Source organism: Staurois parvus, unplaced genomic scaffold (genome assembly GCF_062004578.1).
Source record: "Staurois parvus isolate SC_StPar_1 unplaced genomic scaffold, SC_StPar_1.0 ptg000006l, whole genome shotgun sequence".
Lineage (NCBI taxonomy): Eukaryota > Metazoa > Chordata > Amphibia > Anura > Ranidae > Staurois > Staurois parvus.
The window spans coordinates 8,198,835-8,216,249 of record NW_028317802.1 but is presented as its reverse complement, the minus strand read 5'-3'; the positions used below and the strand labels follow the sequence as shown (position 1 = coordinate 8,216,249).

The 17,415-nt window shown below is 40.5% G+C and overlaps 1 protein-coding gene across 2 annotated transcripts in view; it reads right to left on the bottom strand.

The window, feature by feature from the left end:
• Nucleotides 1–17,415, bottom strand: part of ARAP3 (ArfGAP with RhoGAP domain, ankyrin repeat and PH domain 3) — a 215,320-nt gene that overhangs the window by 92,939 nt on the left and 104,966 nt on the right. For both annotated transcript variants that reach the window (XM_089653498.1, XM_089653443.1), the window contains exons 3-6: nt 13,453–13,514; nt 11,198–11,256; nt 5,222–5,298; nt 1,615–1,881 (exon numbers count right to left, since the gene is read on the bottom strand). In XM_089653498.1, the coding sequence (XP_089509624.1) occupies nt 1,615–1,881; nt 5,222–5,298; nt 11,198–11,256; nt 13,453–13,514 (465 nt within the window). The remainder of the gene's footprint in view (nt 1–1,614; nt 1,882–5,221; nt 5,299–11,197; nt 11,257–13,452; nt 13,515–17,415) is intronic.

Genomic DNA, 17,415 nt, shown 5'->3' with positions numbered 1-17,415 from the left:
GGTTGTTGCTCAAAATCTCACAATAAATGGCCCCATTCATCCTCTCCTTAATACAGTGCAATCGACCTGTCCCCTTCGCAGAAAAGCACCCCCAAAGCATGATGTTACCACCCCCATGCTTCACAGTAGGGATGGTATTTTTGGGATGCAACTCATCCTTTTTCCTCCAAACACGACGAGTGAAGTTTAGACCAAAAAGTTCTACTTTGGTCTCATCTGACCACAAGACTTTCTCCCATGCCTCCTCTGGATCATCCAGATGGTCATTGGCAAACTTCAGACGTGCCTGGACATGTGATGACTTGAGCAGGGGAACCTTCCGTGCAATGCATGATTTGAAACCATGATGGCGTGGTGTTCTACCGACAGTGTCCTTTGAAACTGTGGTCCCAGCTCTCTTCATGTCATTGATCAGCTCCTCCCTTGTAGTTCTGGGCTGATTCCTCACCTTTCTTATCATCAGTGATACCCCACGAGGTGAGATCTTGCATGGAGCCCCAGTCCGAGGGAGACTGACAGTCGTCTTTAGCCTCTTCCATTTTCTAACAATTGCTCCAACAGTTGATTTATTTTCACCAAGCTGCTTGGAAATTGCCCCATAGCCCTTTCCAGTCTTGTGGATGTCCACAATTTTGTCTCTGGTGTCTTTTGACAGCTCTTTGGTCTTGCCCATGGTAGTAGTTGGCGTCTGACTGACTGTGGGGTGGACAGGTGTCTTTAAAGAGCTCAGACAGGTGCTACTAAGTTAGATTAATGAGTGGAGTAGAGGTGGACTTTTTAAAGGCACAGTAACAGGTCTTTGAGAGACAGAATTCTTGCTGTTTCTTAGGTGTTCAAATACTTACGTTCAGCAGTGCAAGACAAATAAACTCTTTAAAAATCATACAATGTGTTTTCCTGAATTTGTTTTTTAATTCTGTCTCTCAGAGTGGGAATGCACCTACAATGTGAATTTCAGACTCCTCCATGATTTCTAAGTGGGAGAACCTGCAAAATCGCAGGGTGTTCAAATACTTCTGTTCCTCACTGTAAGGAGTGGCAGCTGGGGCTGAGCTGTGTCAGACATCTGTGAGCACGGCTATGACCAGCTCAGGCATCAGGATGTACATTTTGTCATCTATGAGCCAGCATCCCAGCCCAGGAAGTAGATTTTGACTTTAGATGTGGCCTGAACAAAGATGGAACCATCTTTCTGGAGAGTACTTTGGTCATCAAGGGGAGTACTTTGGTCTCTTTGAGAAGTAGTGAATACCTTACACATAAGGGCTGATTTTCTAAAGGCATACAGACTGTTCACTTTGCATGGAAAATTTCCCCTGAACTCAGTGAATAAGGTCAAGCGCTGCTGACTTCCATCATCTATTCACGTGCAAACAAAAATGCTATTTTCTATTTCCTTTGCACCTATTTAGGTATTCTTTGCAAAGTGAAATCACACAACATTCACTAAACTCTGGGGCAAATTCCCTTGCAAAGTGCAACTACCCTTGCAAAGCAAGGAGCCTATGTGCCTTTAGCAAATCAACCCCATTATGTAACATACATGCATTTAAAGTGGAAGAAAAGATAATCAGTCATATAACAGCTTCTTTTAATCATTGTAACTTGACTTACCCCTGCGGGGACAATTTATCAAGCCATCCACCTAGAACTGGCCTCGACTTGTCATGCATGGAAGTGAAGCTAGCATACGGTGAAATGGTCATATCATCTGTTATTTCATCTGTGTACAGGTGAGATGGGAGGCTGAACCTTTTATTTTCCTCAGGAGAGTCTAGAGTGGAGTAACCTTCCTGCTCGTTGTGCACAATCTGTGTGATTCGCTGTGTTTTCCCATCTTCAGCCTCACTTTTCTTCTCCTTTGAAGCATCACCAGCATTCCTATAATATATTGACACACTCGTTTACAGAAATGTATTTCATTGTGAACAAAAAAGTTTACAACAAAAAGCAATTATCAGTGGTGGTGGGAGGTAAGTAAGGGAGAAAAACATCCATAGCCATGAGATTCACGTTTATCCCCCAATGTAATTTGTATACAAAACCGTAATTTTAGTCATCATGGCTTTCTTAAAAAAAATCAATACAGTTCTATTTTGACAACCTAGTTTTAAGCCACAAGAAAATATACTACTCTATCTTTGCTTAAAAACTGTGACAGGCTAAAATACTGAACTTTGTAATAATTTTTGGAAACAACAGATCAACAACAATATGCAAACTTTACAATTATTTGTAAAATAGTTATTGCTCTCCTTTTCAATACAGAAAGCTTGCCAGAGCTCTGTTCAGCCTAATTTCCCATTTAGAAAATGAGCTCAGCCCCCCACTTTAATGTCCTCAGCCTCCACACACCACATTCCTTAGTCCCCCACATTACTGTCCTCAGCCCCCCCCCCCACATCACAGCCTCTAGTCCCTCACATTTCAGGCCTCAGCTCCTCCACTTTAAGTTTAATGTCCTCAACCCCCCCCACACACTACTGTCCTCAGTCCCCATACATTACTGTTCTCAGCCTCCCCCACTTAATGTCCTCAGCTCCCCATCAACATTACCGTTCTAAAACCCCCCACATTCAGTCATCGGCTCCTTTTTACATCAGCCCCCCCTTCATTATAATGTCCTTAGCCCCTTTAACTTCATCCCCCCTCCCCCCACTGACTTACCTTACAGAGTGACTGACAGACAGTGATTGATTGCTAGGGCTGCCTTTCATCCTAGAAACCAATCACCTGCTTGTTAACCTAGGGCAGCTCCCGCCCTCCAGAACTGTCCTGCCTCCCACTGTCAGCTCTGTGAGGATGACCGCGAGATGGCTGGGGGAAGAAAAGTCTCCAAAATGTTGGGAATGCATGGGTCCCGATTTGAGAGTGACTTGGTCCACATCCGGACCCCGGTCCACCATTTACTGATGCCTGTTCTAGAACATTATACTTAATATTTTGTAACACAAAGTCTGTTTTTGCATGCCACCAATCAGCATAAACCACCATCTCCATAAATACCAGACCCTCTAAAAAATCTCTATACTCTGGAGATACATTAAAGGCTAGAGAAAATGTTTCACATTCTGATTATCTCCCTTTGATGGGAAAACCCCAGGTTTGAGCTGGGTTCATCTACAGAGTATGCCAAGATGGGATGGATGTGGGTTTCCCAAAGACATAATCTTGTGTAGAGAATAAGGGAGAGCTGATCCCATTTAATACAGTGTATGGGTTATATCAGGATCTGTAAGATCACAATAAACACTGATTGGAGAGAGTCCTATTTGAAAATCATGAACATGGCATATTGCAAGATATGGTGCAATGTATAATAAGGAAGATAAACTGTTATAGACTGTGCAAAGCATTTAAAGTGGTTCTAAGTCAGAACATTTTTTACCTTAATGCATTCTCTGTATTAAGGTAAAAAATGTCCCAGTAATTGTATTGTCCCCCTACCTCTGCAAACATTTACCAAGTCCTTTCTCGATCCAGGGTTGTCCTATCTGCAGCAGCACTCTACCCTCTTCCCTTTCTCATAGGACAGTGAGGCAGCAGCAGGAGCCATTGGCTCCTGATGCCGTCAATAAAATCATATGAGAAGGTACCAGGGGGTGAGGCTGAGCAGTGCTGTGTGTGTCTATTCATGCACACATTCTGACTTGGTAGTGCGCCCACATGAGTGCCCCCATAGCAGCTGGGTTGCTATAGTGGAGCTCACAGAAGATGCGGAGTAGAAAACGCTGGCGTGGGACCACAGAAGAGGAGGTAAGAGACCGCTCTGTGCAATATGTCATGGCATGAGCAGGTAAGTATAACATATTTTTTATGCTAGGGAAAAAAATTTACCTTTATAACCACTTTAATTATTTTGACAGCACTGGCTGATGCATGGCAAAATATCTCCCCCATATCTCTCTTAACCAAAATAAGTGTATTGTAACCAAAACTGCTGCTTGATATGAAGCTTTGCCCGCAATGTACCCCAAAACACACTCCTCTGCTAAGGATCACTTCTTTTAGACATAGCATTTCTTTTTATCTGTGCTTACCTGGTTTAAAAAATTGAGACAAAATATAATGTGTTAAGGATAGATACATTTTTGCAACTGATATCTGATATCTGTACAGAAAAAAAAGCTATTCCTATATCTCTGCCAGGTATAGACAAAAGTATTGTTTGCCTAATAGTAAATCAAGCCTTGCTTCCAAGTAGATGTCAGGTGGAGGACCATGCCAACTTCCGAGGACACAGAAAGTGATGCCAGCCATAGATCTCAGCCAGTTCAGCAGGGACCGGCTGAGACTTGATCTGTGTATGGGCTACCTGGTTATACTGAAGTCCATTGTCTGACTTCAGTACAACCAGCCTGTTGAAATTTTTGCATGCAATTACTAATGGCGGCTATAACTCCCGACAGTAATCACTGGGTTTTGCTGGCAGGGAAGCCTCCCATCTGGCAGAACACAATAGCGCTGCGGGGGGGATTCCCCCATCAATACTCACTGTGTTGATGGGGAATCCAGTGATTTGCTATCCTGCAACCCATGCTTCCAGGAAAGAAAACTGAATCATCTATGGCTGGCTTAAGGATTCTCATGAAACACCTGAAAGTAATAGGCCGTTTAAAACTTCATAAAATCTTAAAACCAACCAATTCTCCTTTTCACCCACCTCATTACATAAACCTTCATAAACACAGAGCTCAGATCATACACATCTGTAATCCTTTTTAGTCTGCTCTAATTTTATGCAGCAATTTCCCCTTCTTCTAGGCATTTGGTTGCCTAGTAGTGCACATGTGCTGGTTTCACCATAGACTATAATATTTGCATATATACTTGTCTGCAGGCAGTCCATTATACTCTGTGGCAGAACTCTATGCTCATACCACAGGTACTGGGCAACCTCTATGTTAGAAGAAGAGGAAGATGCTACATGGAGAATGGGCGGGATACAGAGCTGAGTATCACACCAGGTTTAAGGTCTGTGTCCAAGTAGGATTAGCTCCTGAAGATATGAGAGGGCAAATAGGGGTAAATTATTTATAAATGTAGTTTTTCTGATCTGAAATATTTCAGACAATGCTCTATTGTTCTCTCCTACTTAGGCAGCGATAACAGACACCTCAGCATATTCCTCTATCTATAAATCTAGGCATTTCACTACAATTGAGTATCCAATAACTTGCAAAGGTTCATATAGACATGTAATCTAGTAAATAAATCTTACCATGGAAGACTTCTCTCTTCCCCGGGTGTAAACATTGGCATGGTGGAACACGTTCGTATTTTTCCATTCTTGACATCCTGTGTAATCAAAAAATATTTCCTAAAACATATTTCTTTTTCAGGTCACAGCACTGTTAACATTTCAACCTTCTGTCAATGAAGTATAAAGGTCCATGCATGAAAAGTTGAACAGGAACATAATATAAATTGTGATCTTAAGAGACAATGAAATACTTTTGCAGTGTTGACTACCAGGGTTGATTTCTGCTTCAATGTACCTATAGTATCTTCTTCTGTATACATAAAATCTCACAGGAGCACCAAGTCATTCACCTCTGAAAGTCGAGAATATAACTAAAGCTTGTTTGTCCTAAGGAGAAACTACATTGTAAACACATATTTTGAGTTACTTTTGTCATATTTTAATGCATCATTCTGATTTCACATGCTTGCTGTACCATATCTTGGCTACTGTATTATATATAAAGATTTATAGATTCTCTTTCTAATGGCTGTCTGTCTTTTACTTCAACAAATTTACCAACCCAGAGGATGACAATGGCCTGATTTTGTCTGTTTTTGGCTAGATTGGGTAACAGTCTGATGTCTATAGGTTAGACAGACATCAATCAACCAGGGGCAGACTGACAACTCATGGGGCCCCCGAGCAATAGGGGATCATGGGGCCCCTGTGTCCTTGCCCAAACTCAAAAAAGCCTATGAAAAATGTACCAGGGGCCGCTCATGGGGCCCCCTACTGACCCCAGGCCCTCGGGCAGTGCCCCAGTTTCCAAATGGTCAGTCCGCCCCTGCAACCAACTGACTCTGGGAAGGAATGTCAGTCAGAGAGGTCAGGTTTTCTGTGACAGTAGTGGCTCTAATGTAGTCTGCCTGATCCTTGAGGAGAAAGAGTTAATTGTGAGAACTATAGAGGAACTGTAATATTTAAATCTTTTAAGGTATACAGGACATGTAAAGCGATCAACATAAGAAACTAATTCTGATAAATGTATGTTGAACAGTAATTCCAGTCAAAAGGAAAGTTTTTGTTACTGATTGTGTTCAACTTCTAAGGACTCATTCTCATCAGCCCAGTTGGGCTTCTCCCATTCTAAGCAAAAAAAACCCAGTCCTGCTAGAGCGTAGGCTGCACTGTGCGTTAAGCACTCACTCCTAGCATCACAGGAGTGCTCTTCCTCACTCAAAACCAGTGCATGCACAGTGTGCTGCCCAGTAGCGGCAGTATTGAGCACTGGGGGTGACATTTAGTGCACCTAGCTATTAGGAAAGAAACGGCTGATGGCTTACAATGAGAGTTTATCGGGCAGGTTTTGGAGGTGGCACTCACAGCCTATTGGTATGGCATTTAAGCGAAGCAAAATTTAACCAACTGGGAATGTTTTCAAATTAAAGAAATTAAGCTTTTCTGAAAACATTTCCTGTTTCTGTACTGTACTGTGACACGTCAGGAAGACTTTAATAAGAATTTCTTTTGTTTACTTCAATGACCTCAAGTTATACCATTTCTGCAGGACTGAAGCAGGACTTGTGTATGTAAAACACAAATATGGCTGACACAATGCACATATATGATTTAAAGGTATACATAGAAGCAAGGTTTTTAAAACATTATAGTATATTTAGAAGATTATTTACATCAAGCTGATCTCTTCTACATAAATATTTAAAAAATTCAAAATGACTGTACATTCCCTTTAAAGCAAACCAACATATCAGTAGAATAAACTTTATAAATTGCCTGGTGGTTACAGGTGTTAGCAGATATTTCTACATGTGTGGAGTGCCCCTAATCACTGAAAACTGGGGGGAATCTTTTTTTGCAATTACAGAGAACATCAAGCCTTGGCATACTGTCTGCCACTTTTGGCTTTGCCTATCCATCTTCCGAACCACATTCTGCGAATCAAACAATGCAAACTTCTGCAGTTCATCTGGCACTCCAGTAGGTCACAGCTACCAGTGGCGGTGCTTTACTGTTGCAGGTGGTGGGTGGCTTGGCGGTCCCTAACCTTAAAAATTATTATAATGCGGCCCAGCTACATTATTATTATAATACGGCCTCCCTACTCTACGCCCTATGCCTTTGGGACTCCATGAAATACTTTGGTAATCTTATCTCTCCCCATCTCCCCCTGTCAGGTATTCTCGATGCTCCACAATTCCTCTGGCTCATGATAACCCACTGGTTTTTCACTGGTGGCGTAGCAAAGGGGTCAAATATGTCTACGAACGTTTATCACTCCATGGCATCAAATCCTTTAGTTATCTTAGGAAGCACTGTCAACTATTGGCCTTGGAAACTTTTTGTCATGTCCAAATTACACATCATATCCATGGCCTTCTCACCTACCGGAACCTCTTAAGTAGATGACTTCCTTCGAAAACCATTGCCAGAAAGACGCGCACTTAAAAGGGCATATTTCTGATCTTGATTCCTCCCTTATATCTACCTCAAATTGTGGCAAATTAATGTATGTGATGAAATGGGAAGCAGATCTTGATATGACGCTAGATCAGGCGGCCTGGAACACCATCTGGCTGACCTCCTCAAAGTGTTCCGAGAACATCTTCATTCAAGAGAATGCTTTTTAACTGCTTTCTTGTCGGTGCATAACCTCTGATCATATAACCCTCTTTGCCCCTGGTGCATCTCCATTGTGCTTTCGGGGCTGTACAGAACATGGTACTTTACTCCATATATGGTGGACTAGTCCCAGGGCAATCTGCTTCTGGACTCAGGTATGGGCCATGATTAGAGCTGTTCTGAATGTCTATTTAGCCTTTAATCTGTAGGAGGCCTTACTACATAAACCCATCATGACCTTGTCCAGAATTTTTGCTTGGTGCAAAACAATTTCTTAATATAGCCGAGGTCAAACAGCACATCATAAGAAACTCACTTTTATTTTGAATGACACACATGCTTTATTCCTAAAAGTTTGGGAATCATGGCTTGCATACAATGACAGCCTGAACATGGACTGTTCCCTGCTCTTGACTTAATGAGAAACTTTGGATGAGACCAATTGGTGTACCCTGCAGGATTTTTCCCCCCTCCCTTCCCTTCTCCATCCCTTTCCCCTTCCCTTATTCTTCTGCTGTGTCTTCTTTTTCCCTTTTAGGTGTCTTTCTCCCCCCTTGTATATTACCTGTGAGTTTAATTCATTGACCAGGAGGTGCAGAACCCACGATGAGGGGTTGTCCCTCTGACACGCACATCCTCAAAATTTGATAATACTCGCTTTGTCTGATGTTATGATGATGGCATTTTCCCATCTTTATTAGCAGTTGATGACCTCGACCTATGTGCTGACCTTTCTTGTACTTCTTTAATTGTATGTGCAGTTGTTTGCACTGTTATCTCGCGCTATATGCTTTTGTTGAAGAATTCAATAAACACCTTGTTTACAAATCATTGTTTAGGAGTTGGGAGATTGTGGGCCATGGACTGGAGTTTCTCTGGAGATTTGCATAAGACAAGTTTCCAGGTCCCCGATGTGCCATGGCACACGTGTTTGCTTTGAAGATATGTAGGCAGCATATGAAGTTTGTTCTACTGAAATAATTACTTGAAGCACAGATGCCATATATACCATCTGTGTGACAGGTATGTTGAGGTAATCTATGTATAGTTTGAGATAAGGCAGGTTCTTTCCCTCCATCAAGATTTTTATACGCTTTGTATCATTCACTGTATCTTATCATGCTGTAAGTGTTCACAAATATGGTTATCACAACTTTTTTATTCTTGATGTGCTTTATATTCTTAAATTAAAATACATACACAACATAACAATCTTACAGGTGCATCTGTACTTCTTTTCCCTTCTTTAAACTGGTAGTGGAGATATTCTTGAATTTTTTAGGTGGTTAATCCTATAAATCTGCAAGAGGAATTCAAAGCATGCACCCTCAGGTGTGCATACATACCTTCCAAGCTCTTCTCAAGCACACCAGAATCCCTAAAATCCAAAATGCCCTGATATACAAATATTTGTCAGCTGGAAGTATTTATTATAGTAAAATGCCAGTAAAGGTATGCTTGTTGATAGCACAGACTTAGTAGTCTGAGTTGTATAATGTGAATAAGTTATGGCATGAATAAATTCTATATACCAATATTGATATTCCATAAGGGGCATGGAATATATAATATACAGCACAGCATTCAAAGTGGACCACTGCGTTGTATGTCATGTAATACACAGAATGGCTCAGTCTGATGTATGCCTTGTCCTGCATAGTGAACAGAGTGGGATAGTTTTGAGAATGTCACATACAGCACAAACAGAATGAGAGTACTTTAGCTATTATCATAGTGGACATGGAGCTCTCCGCAGCAAACAAGATATCTAACTGTGACATATGAAAAGGCGTGGGTTTGGCTATCTCTCACTCATGTCTTGGGTTTCTCCTTTAATATAACTAGGATATATACAGCTCGTACTGTATAGTCCTTTTTTTAAAAGATTTTATTTTGCAACACCAAAGCGTTTCTGGGGCAAAAAGCTAAGCAATAGAGAAAATCTAAAAAAAAAACCTAAAATGTGTTAAAAGATATATCTATCTATCTACTATATTCCCAAAAGTATTGGTACACCCCTCCAAATCATTGGATTCAGGTGTTCCAATCACTTCCATGGCTACAGGTGTATAAAATCAAGCACCTAGCCATGCAAACTGCTTTTACAAACATTTGTGAAAGAATGGGTCGCACTCAGGAGCTCAGTGAATTCATGCGTGAAAGATAGGTGATAGGTTGCCACCTGTGCAATACGCCCAATTTCCTTGCTACAAAATATTCCAGCTGCATCCAAGCTTTACATCACCAAGTGCAATGCAAAGCCTTGGATGCAGTGGTGTAAAGCATGCCTCCACTGGACTCTAGAGCAGTGGAGACGTGTTCTCTGGAGTGGCAAATCATGCTTCTCTGTCTGGAAATCCTATGGATGTGTCTGGGTTTGGCAGTTGCCAGGAGAACGGTACTTGTCTGTCTGCATTGTGCCAAGTGTAAAATTTGCTGGAGGGGGGGATATGGTGTGGGATTGTTTTTCAGGGGTTGGGCTTAGCCTCTTAGTTCCAGTGAAGGGAACTCTTAAAGCATCAGCATACCAAGACATTTTGGACAAATTCATGCTCCCAGCTTTGTGGGAACAGTTTGGGGATGGCCCCTTCCTGTTCCAACATGACTGCGCACCAGTGCACAAAGCAAGATCCATAAAGAGGAGGTCCTGACCTCAACCCGAAAGAACACCTTTGGGATGAATTAGAATGGAGACTGTGAGCCAGGTCTTCTCATCTGACTCAAGTGCCTGACCTCACAAATGCGCTTGTGGAAGAATGGTCAAACACACCCATAGACACACTACTAAACTTTGTGGACAGCCTTCCCAGAAGAGTTGAAACTGTTATAGCTGCAAAGGGTGGGCCAACTCAATATTGAACCTTACGGACTAAGACTGACCATTAAAGTTAATCTGCATGTAAAGGCAGGCATCCCAATACTTTTGGCAATATAGTCCTTCACACGGACACACACCATTGCTCAAATATAAAGTATACAACGCCAACAAAAAAAAACCCGAAATGTGTTCTTCTTAAGGTGAAAAGACAAAAAAAAACAAAACACAAACACACAAATGAGAACTACTGTATATAGACTAGTACAATCTGTAAACAATACAATATTCTTACAAAGAGTCTTTTAAAGGATTATACAAGGTGGTATGGCGCTCAAAACTTTAGTAAACTCCTCTGGGTGTTCAGCCTGAGCAGCCCCTAGGATTGCACACCACTCATTACGTTATAACGCATCTCCATAAGGATCAGCGCTCCTACATCACAAAGATTATCTATCTGTCTATCTATCTATCTATCTATCTATCTATCTATCTATCTATCTATCTATCTAGGCAATAATGATAGTTCAATTATTAGGAGTAAACCAAATTCTTACCTTTGGTTCTTGAGAGATTCGGTTGAAGACAGTTTCACAGTAAGGGCTTATTGCTTCAGCTGTTAAGTAAACATATACAATTAAACACAAAGGAAATAATACCAGTTTGTTCCAATATACCAAAATATTCTGGAGTTGATTTAGGAAAGGTAAATTGGCTATTCACTTTGCAAGGAGATTTTTACTTTGCAAGAGGTATTTCTCTTACCTGAGTGAACATGGTAAAAATCCACTTTGTCAAGAATACCCAACCACATGAGAGGAAAATATAAAAATAAAAATTGGCTTTTTGCTTGCAAATGACTGGATGATGGAAAAGCTACACCTCATTCAATCAACTAAGGGAAAATCCCCTTGCAAAGTAATCAGATTTGCTTTTAGTAAATCAACCCCTTTGACGCATATGAGCTTTCCACTACAACAAACTACAATACAAGAAACCACATCACACACACAAAATGCATTAAAATATATATTTTTAAAGAAGCCCAAACAATATAATAAAATCCAAAACTTCCTTCCTTCCCTTCTTTATTTCTTTCCTCTTAACCCTCTCTAATCCATCTCTATTTCCCCCTATATATTTATCATTAATCTGTGCAATGGAAAAATTAATCTACAAATGCCTTAAAACAGCAAGTGTAGCTTTCATAAAACCTACAATTATGCTAATTGATATTGTTAAATGTAATGTAAATCTGTGTTTTGCCCAACTAGGACAAAGCAACAGGTTTACTTTAAAGCCCCCCTCCCCAGAGGCAAATACCTTCCTTTTGCTCCTCTGATGTTCTATTCAACAGTAGGGAGCAAGGAAATACAGCATTGTGTATGCACTTGTATGTAAGCGCTTACACAGGGTTGACTGTTTCTTGGCCACTAGCCAATCAGCTTCTAACTTCAGCTTGTTCAATTAAGCTTTGACAAAAAAATTAACTGGAAGCTGACTGGTTTCTATTCAGAGCTGCACCACATTTTGCACTCTTTGGTTTTAGTAAATCAACCCCTATGTGACAGCTCTAGACCAATCACTCAGCACTAGCACTGTCACATGGAATGAATCACATACCTAGAAGATGTTCTTATTTTATTTGCCCCAGTAGCTGCACTGAGCAGTGAGGAAGTAAAGTAACAGATTTGACTGTCTCTTGGTCCCCATGTGACAGCACTAGGCCATTCACTAAGCACCAACACTATCACATGGAGTGAGTCACAGTTATCTAATCCCAAGAACAAACATTTAATATATTGAACCTCAGTGCTTAGATGTGATGGTTGCATTAAGCTGACCATACATGGATCAAAATTCAGCTGATTCAGCAGAGAACAGACAAATTCTGATCCATGTGAGCCAGCTGGTTGCACATCTATCGATTGACTTGTGTGCAACCAGCCTGTCAGTTTTTTCCTGAATGATTAGTGCTGCCAGCTTTAACATTGTATTCTGCTGTCAAGGAAGGCTCTCTGCTAGCAGAGTACAGTAGCGCATCTGGATTAATTTCCATATCCATCTCGAATCTGTGGATCGGAAGCATCGGATCACTTTTTTTCGTTCAACCCACTGGTTGGACGAAAAAAAATTAATCATGTATGACCTTCCTAAGTTTCCTTTTGCGGACATTTTTTCTTTTATATTCTTCAGTTAACCTTGCTAATAACACAGTTTCTGTTTTAGGGTAGCTACAGTCACTCAGTCCTTTGTATTTACAGATGGAGCCATAGTTGTCACAAAGCTTCTTTCTCTAATTTAGACTACTAATATTATGCAGGATTTGTGCCACTAGCTTGCATAGCACTTTACAATATCAAGGGAGACAATACAGTTATAATACAGTTGAAGACAAGAACGTGAGTTGGGCCCTGCTTGCGTAGTTCACAAAAGGTAACTTGGAAAACTGCTAAATAATTATGTGTCATATCAGATCAGTACATAGGAAGTTACAAGAAAAATAGAATTTTGACAAGATCATTCTTCTATACTTGCTGAAAAAAAGAAACTCATGCAGTCACTACATCTTAGGACTAGTAAACTGCAATATATTAAATATACGTTTTGGGGTTTAGATATCATTTAATCTCATGATATTAACTATATATACAGTATAATGTGTAGCTCATCCATGTGTAGACACCATATCGACATCATTGGTTCCAATGACAATATAATGTATGTATTAACAAGCATTTGGAGGTGGAAGCATATTTTCAATGTGCACTGCTGTCTTCAGCTGCTTAAAAAAGTAACAAAGGCTTCTTACCTAAACTAGAGAGGGGTCTCTCTGGAATCACTGGCAATTCTGCTTCTGAAGAACCTGGACAACTTCAAAACATATTAATATAGTTTAGTATAATAATATTACCATGGATTGAACAAGCAAACAAATAAAATAAAAAAAAATGGTGGTGGGGGGTATAGGAACAATGTACTGTATGGGAAAAGATTAGAAGTAAAAATTTACGGTAAGTTCTTTTTTTTTTTACATTTCTTTTAGCTCTATTATTATATTTATCAATCAATAAATAATACTATTTATTTGTAAATGTAGGATTTTTTGTGATATACATCTTTGTTTAACCGAACTACTATTTACATGATTTGATGCTTTCATTTCATTAGTTAACTGATGTATATTCTTTCTATTGTAACCTATAACACTCTGACTGTTATTCATTACAAACACCCCCCCCCCCATAAATTGTACCGAAAAAAAAATGTGTTTTGGCAAAGCTTTTGTATCTTTCTTTAGCATTAAACATTAAAGTGATACCAAACCCTCAGTTTTTTTAAAGTGGAATTCTGGGATAAAATCCAATCATAAAACTGCTCTCACTCCCACCACTCCCCATTCTAACACCTAAACCAAATATTCTGTAGATGCACATGCTGTACATACTTATTCTCAGCCCACTCCGGTCCAGTCACGATTGGCTCCCTGTGTCATCCAGCAGCGACTTCAAGGAAAAGGAGGGAGCACCGACAATGGATGGCCCATAGTAAGCTTATGGACGATGTCAACACTCAGACCCCAGTCACGCTGGATGCAAATTGGCATTGGGTTTGCATGCCTTGCGTCTTGCAAATCGCAGCCTATTGTCCGCAATTAGAGCGGACATATCAGTGTGGTTTCAACTTGGAGCTGCACCGATTTCCAAAGTAGTACATGCACTACTTTTGGTGCAATTTGTATAGACATCTGTATCAGATGTCTTGCAAATCGCACCTGAAATTGGTATGTCATCTGACTTTGAAATAGTGCAACTTAACTGTAAGTCGCACGATTTAAAAGTAGGGTTTGATGTGACTGGGGTGTCAGGCATTCCAGCCATGGTCAGAGCGCTTTCTACTCCCCCTGTAGCTGACTGACACAAAGGCAATTACGATGGAACAATAGTTTGCTGGGGAATACTGTTCAATGTGTTAAACTAAACAACAATGAAGTTTTTATACTACTTTAATTTATAGTAGTTTTGTACATAATTTCTTTTTTTATTCATTAGTTACAGGTAATTTTATAATGAATAGGCAATTTACACATAGCTTTTACCTATTGTACATTCACATCAGTCCATCACCCACAGAGATTACAATCCAACATCCCTACCTCACATGCATACATATACATATTGCAGCCAAGTTAAAAGGGAGCCGATTAACCTAGCAGCATGTTTTGAACATTACGATCAGGACTGAAAAAACAAATACAGAATAATTTTCCCTTTTATTTTACAGCTGAACTCAGCAGCCAAACACACAGATAAAATACATATAAATGGGAGCTGTTGTACCTGCCAAAAGATTTGTATTCCTATCCATCCAGCAAAGAGATTTATACAGCTCTGCACAGCACAACCTTGTCTGGCAGGGCCAGAGACCTGTTTTTTTCTATACACAGTTAAGTAACACTTTTTCTGTGAACATTGACGTAAGTAACTATCTCTGTTATTGTCTGATGGATATACAAAGATTTAAGATAATACTATTAGTAATATACTTTTGTACTTTGTAGACAAATTTAATCCATACTCTCCTAAAATAGTGAAATTCACAAAATGCTGTATGACAAAAGGAGGAACTGTGGGTTGAAGTTATTTCTTTTGTACATGTTGTACGTTATGGGCTATACGATTTTATCTACTGATGTATATAAAACCTTTTAAATCTTTGCAATAAAAATGTAAATTTACTAATTGGAGCTAACATTGTGGATCTATTTTTGGTGACAGGATAGTCCTAAATATCTATGTTCAGAATTATTGTAATTTGTAATTGGGATGGAGGCACTCCCATTCAAATCCACTAGAGAGCTTTGAGGGTAATATAACAAAGTAATACTTTCAGGTCTTGTTCTCAGCCTGTGAGTGGTCAGTGAATGGAGAAGCAGTAGACTGATGAGTTCATCTCTGTGTCACTCTACTCTTTCCTCCTATCAGCATGTCCCCTTTTGGCACATGAGAACTGCAGCATAACTGACCATCTCCTTGTGCTGCTTCCCAACAAAAATAAATTGATTGAAGTATTAAAGTGGTTCTAAAGGCTCAAGGTTTTTTACGCATGAAGGTAAAAAAAGTCTATATGTAGCAGCCCGTCAGCACCCCCAATGCTTACCTGAGCTTCCTCTTGATCCAGCAATGTCCACGAGAGCCTCAGTTCTCCGGGGACTCTCACTCCTGATCAGCTGAGGCAGCAGGGGGAGTCATTGGCTCCCGCTGCTGTCAATCACAGCCAGTGAGCCAATCAGGAGTGGGAGGGGGCAGGTCCGAGCCGTGGTTCTGTGTGTGAATGGACACGCAGAGCTGTGGCTCAGGAGCGAGTCTGCTCAGGTGCCCCATACCAAGCTGCTTGCTGTGGGGGCACCCGACAGGAGGGAGGGGCCAGAAGCACAGAGAAGAGGAGGATCCGGGCTGCTCTGTGCAAAACCACTGCACAGAGCAGGTAAGTATAACATGTTAACATGTTAAGTATAACATGTATAACAAAAAAAAAAGACTTTAGTATCACTTTAATATATGCAGAGCTGCATTAATCTGTATATTTTATATCAGCTTTCAAGTGGTTGTAGAGGCTCAAGGTTTTTTACCTTCATTCATTCTATGCATGAAGGTAAAAAACCTTCTCTGTGCAGCATCCCCCCCAGCCTCCCTAATGCTCACCTAAGCCCCCTCTAGATCTAGATGCACTGGAGTCTCAGCTATCCCGGAATTCCCTCTTCTCATTGGCTGAGACAGAAGCAGGAGCCATTGGCTCCCACCGCTGTCAATCATTGCCAGTGAGCCAATTGAAGAGAGAGGGGATGGGGGTGAAAGCAGGTGCCCCCATAGCAAGCTGCTTGCTGTGTGGGGCACCTGAAAGGAAGTAGGGGCCAGGAGTGCTAGCGAAGGACCCGAGAAGAGGAGGATCCGGGCTGCTGTGTTCAAAACCACTGCACATAGTAGATAAGTAGATACAATTGTTATTTAAAAAAAAAAAGCCTTTAGAATTACTGTAAATAAAAAAATAATTAATATTAAAGCGGACTTTTCACCCAAATATATCTAATAACTATATGGTAGCCCCCTACCCCCAACCTAAAATCTCTATATATTAACATACAAAAATGTTCTGCTTTCCCAGGACACTGAGTAAAGTCTGCATTGCCTAGACAAATATGCTGGAAGCTGGATTGTAAGGTAAGTATCTTCTTTTATGCTAAAAGGTTTATTTTCCTTACAAATAGTGGCTTTAGATTACATGGTAGGGGACCATCACCAAGTTGTTAGGTATATTAAAGTGAAATAGATCACCTTGAATTCTTCTTTTGAACCAGTGGGTTAAGCTTTAAACTCATTTTCATGTTTTCCAGGCCATTACTTTGCTGCAAAGTTACATAGACATATGACTGACTTATCTCAGTGACTTTTTAAATAAAGGAGGGCTATAGACGGTTTCGAAATAGGACCAGTTCAACAAGGGCCGGCCGAGGTTCGAACCATGCATGGGTAGGCTGAATGTACCCAAGTTGATCAATTGATCAACTTGGGTACCATCAGCCTGTCGGATTTTGCATGTGATTATTGCTAGCAGCTATTATGGCTCAGCGGGAGAGATTCCTTCATCAACACTGACTGTGTTGATGGGGTAATTAAGTGATTTTCTTTCATGCAGCCATCTATGGTCAAATCAGACAACTGAGACAAAAGGCAGGTAGCTACTGTTGAGTTGTCTCTTTAGCAAATCCACAGTA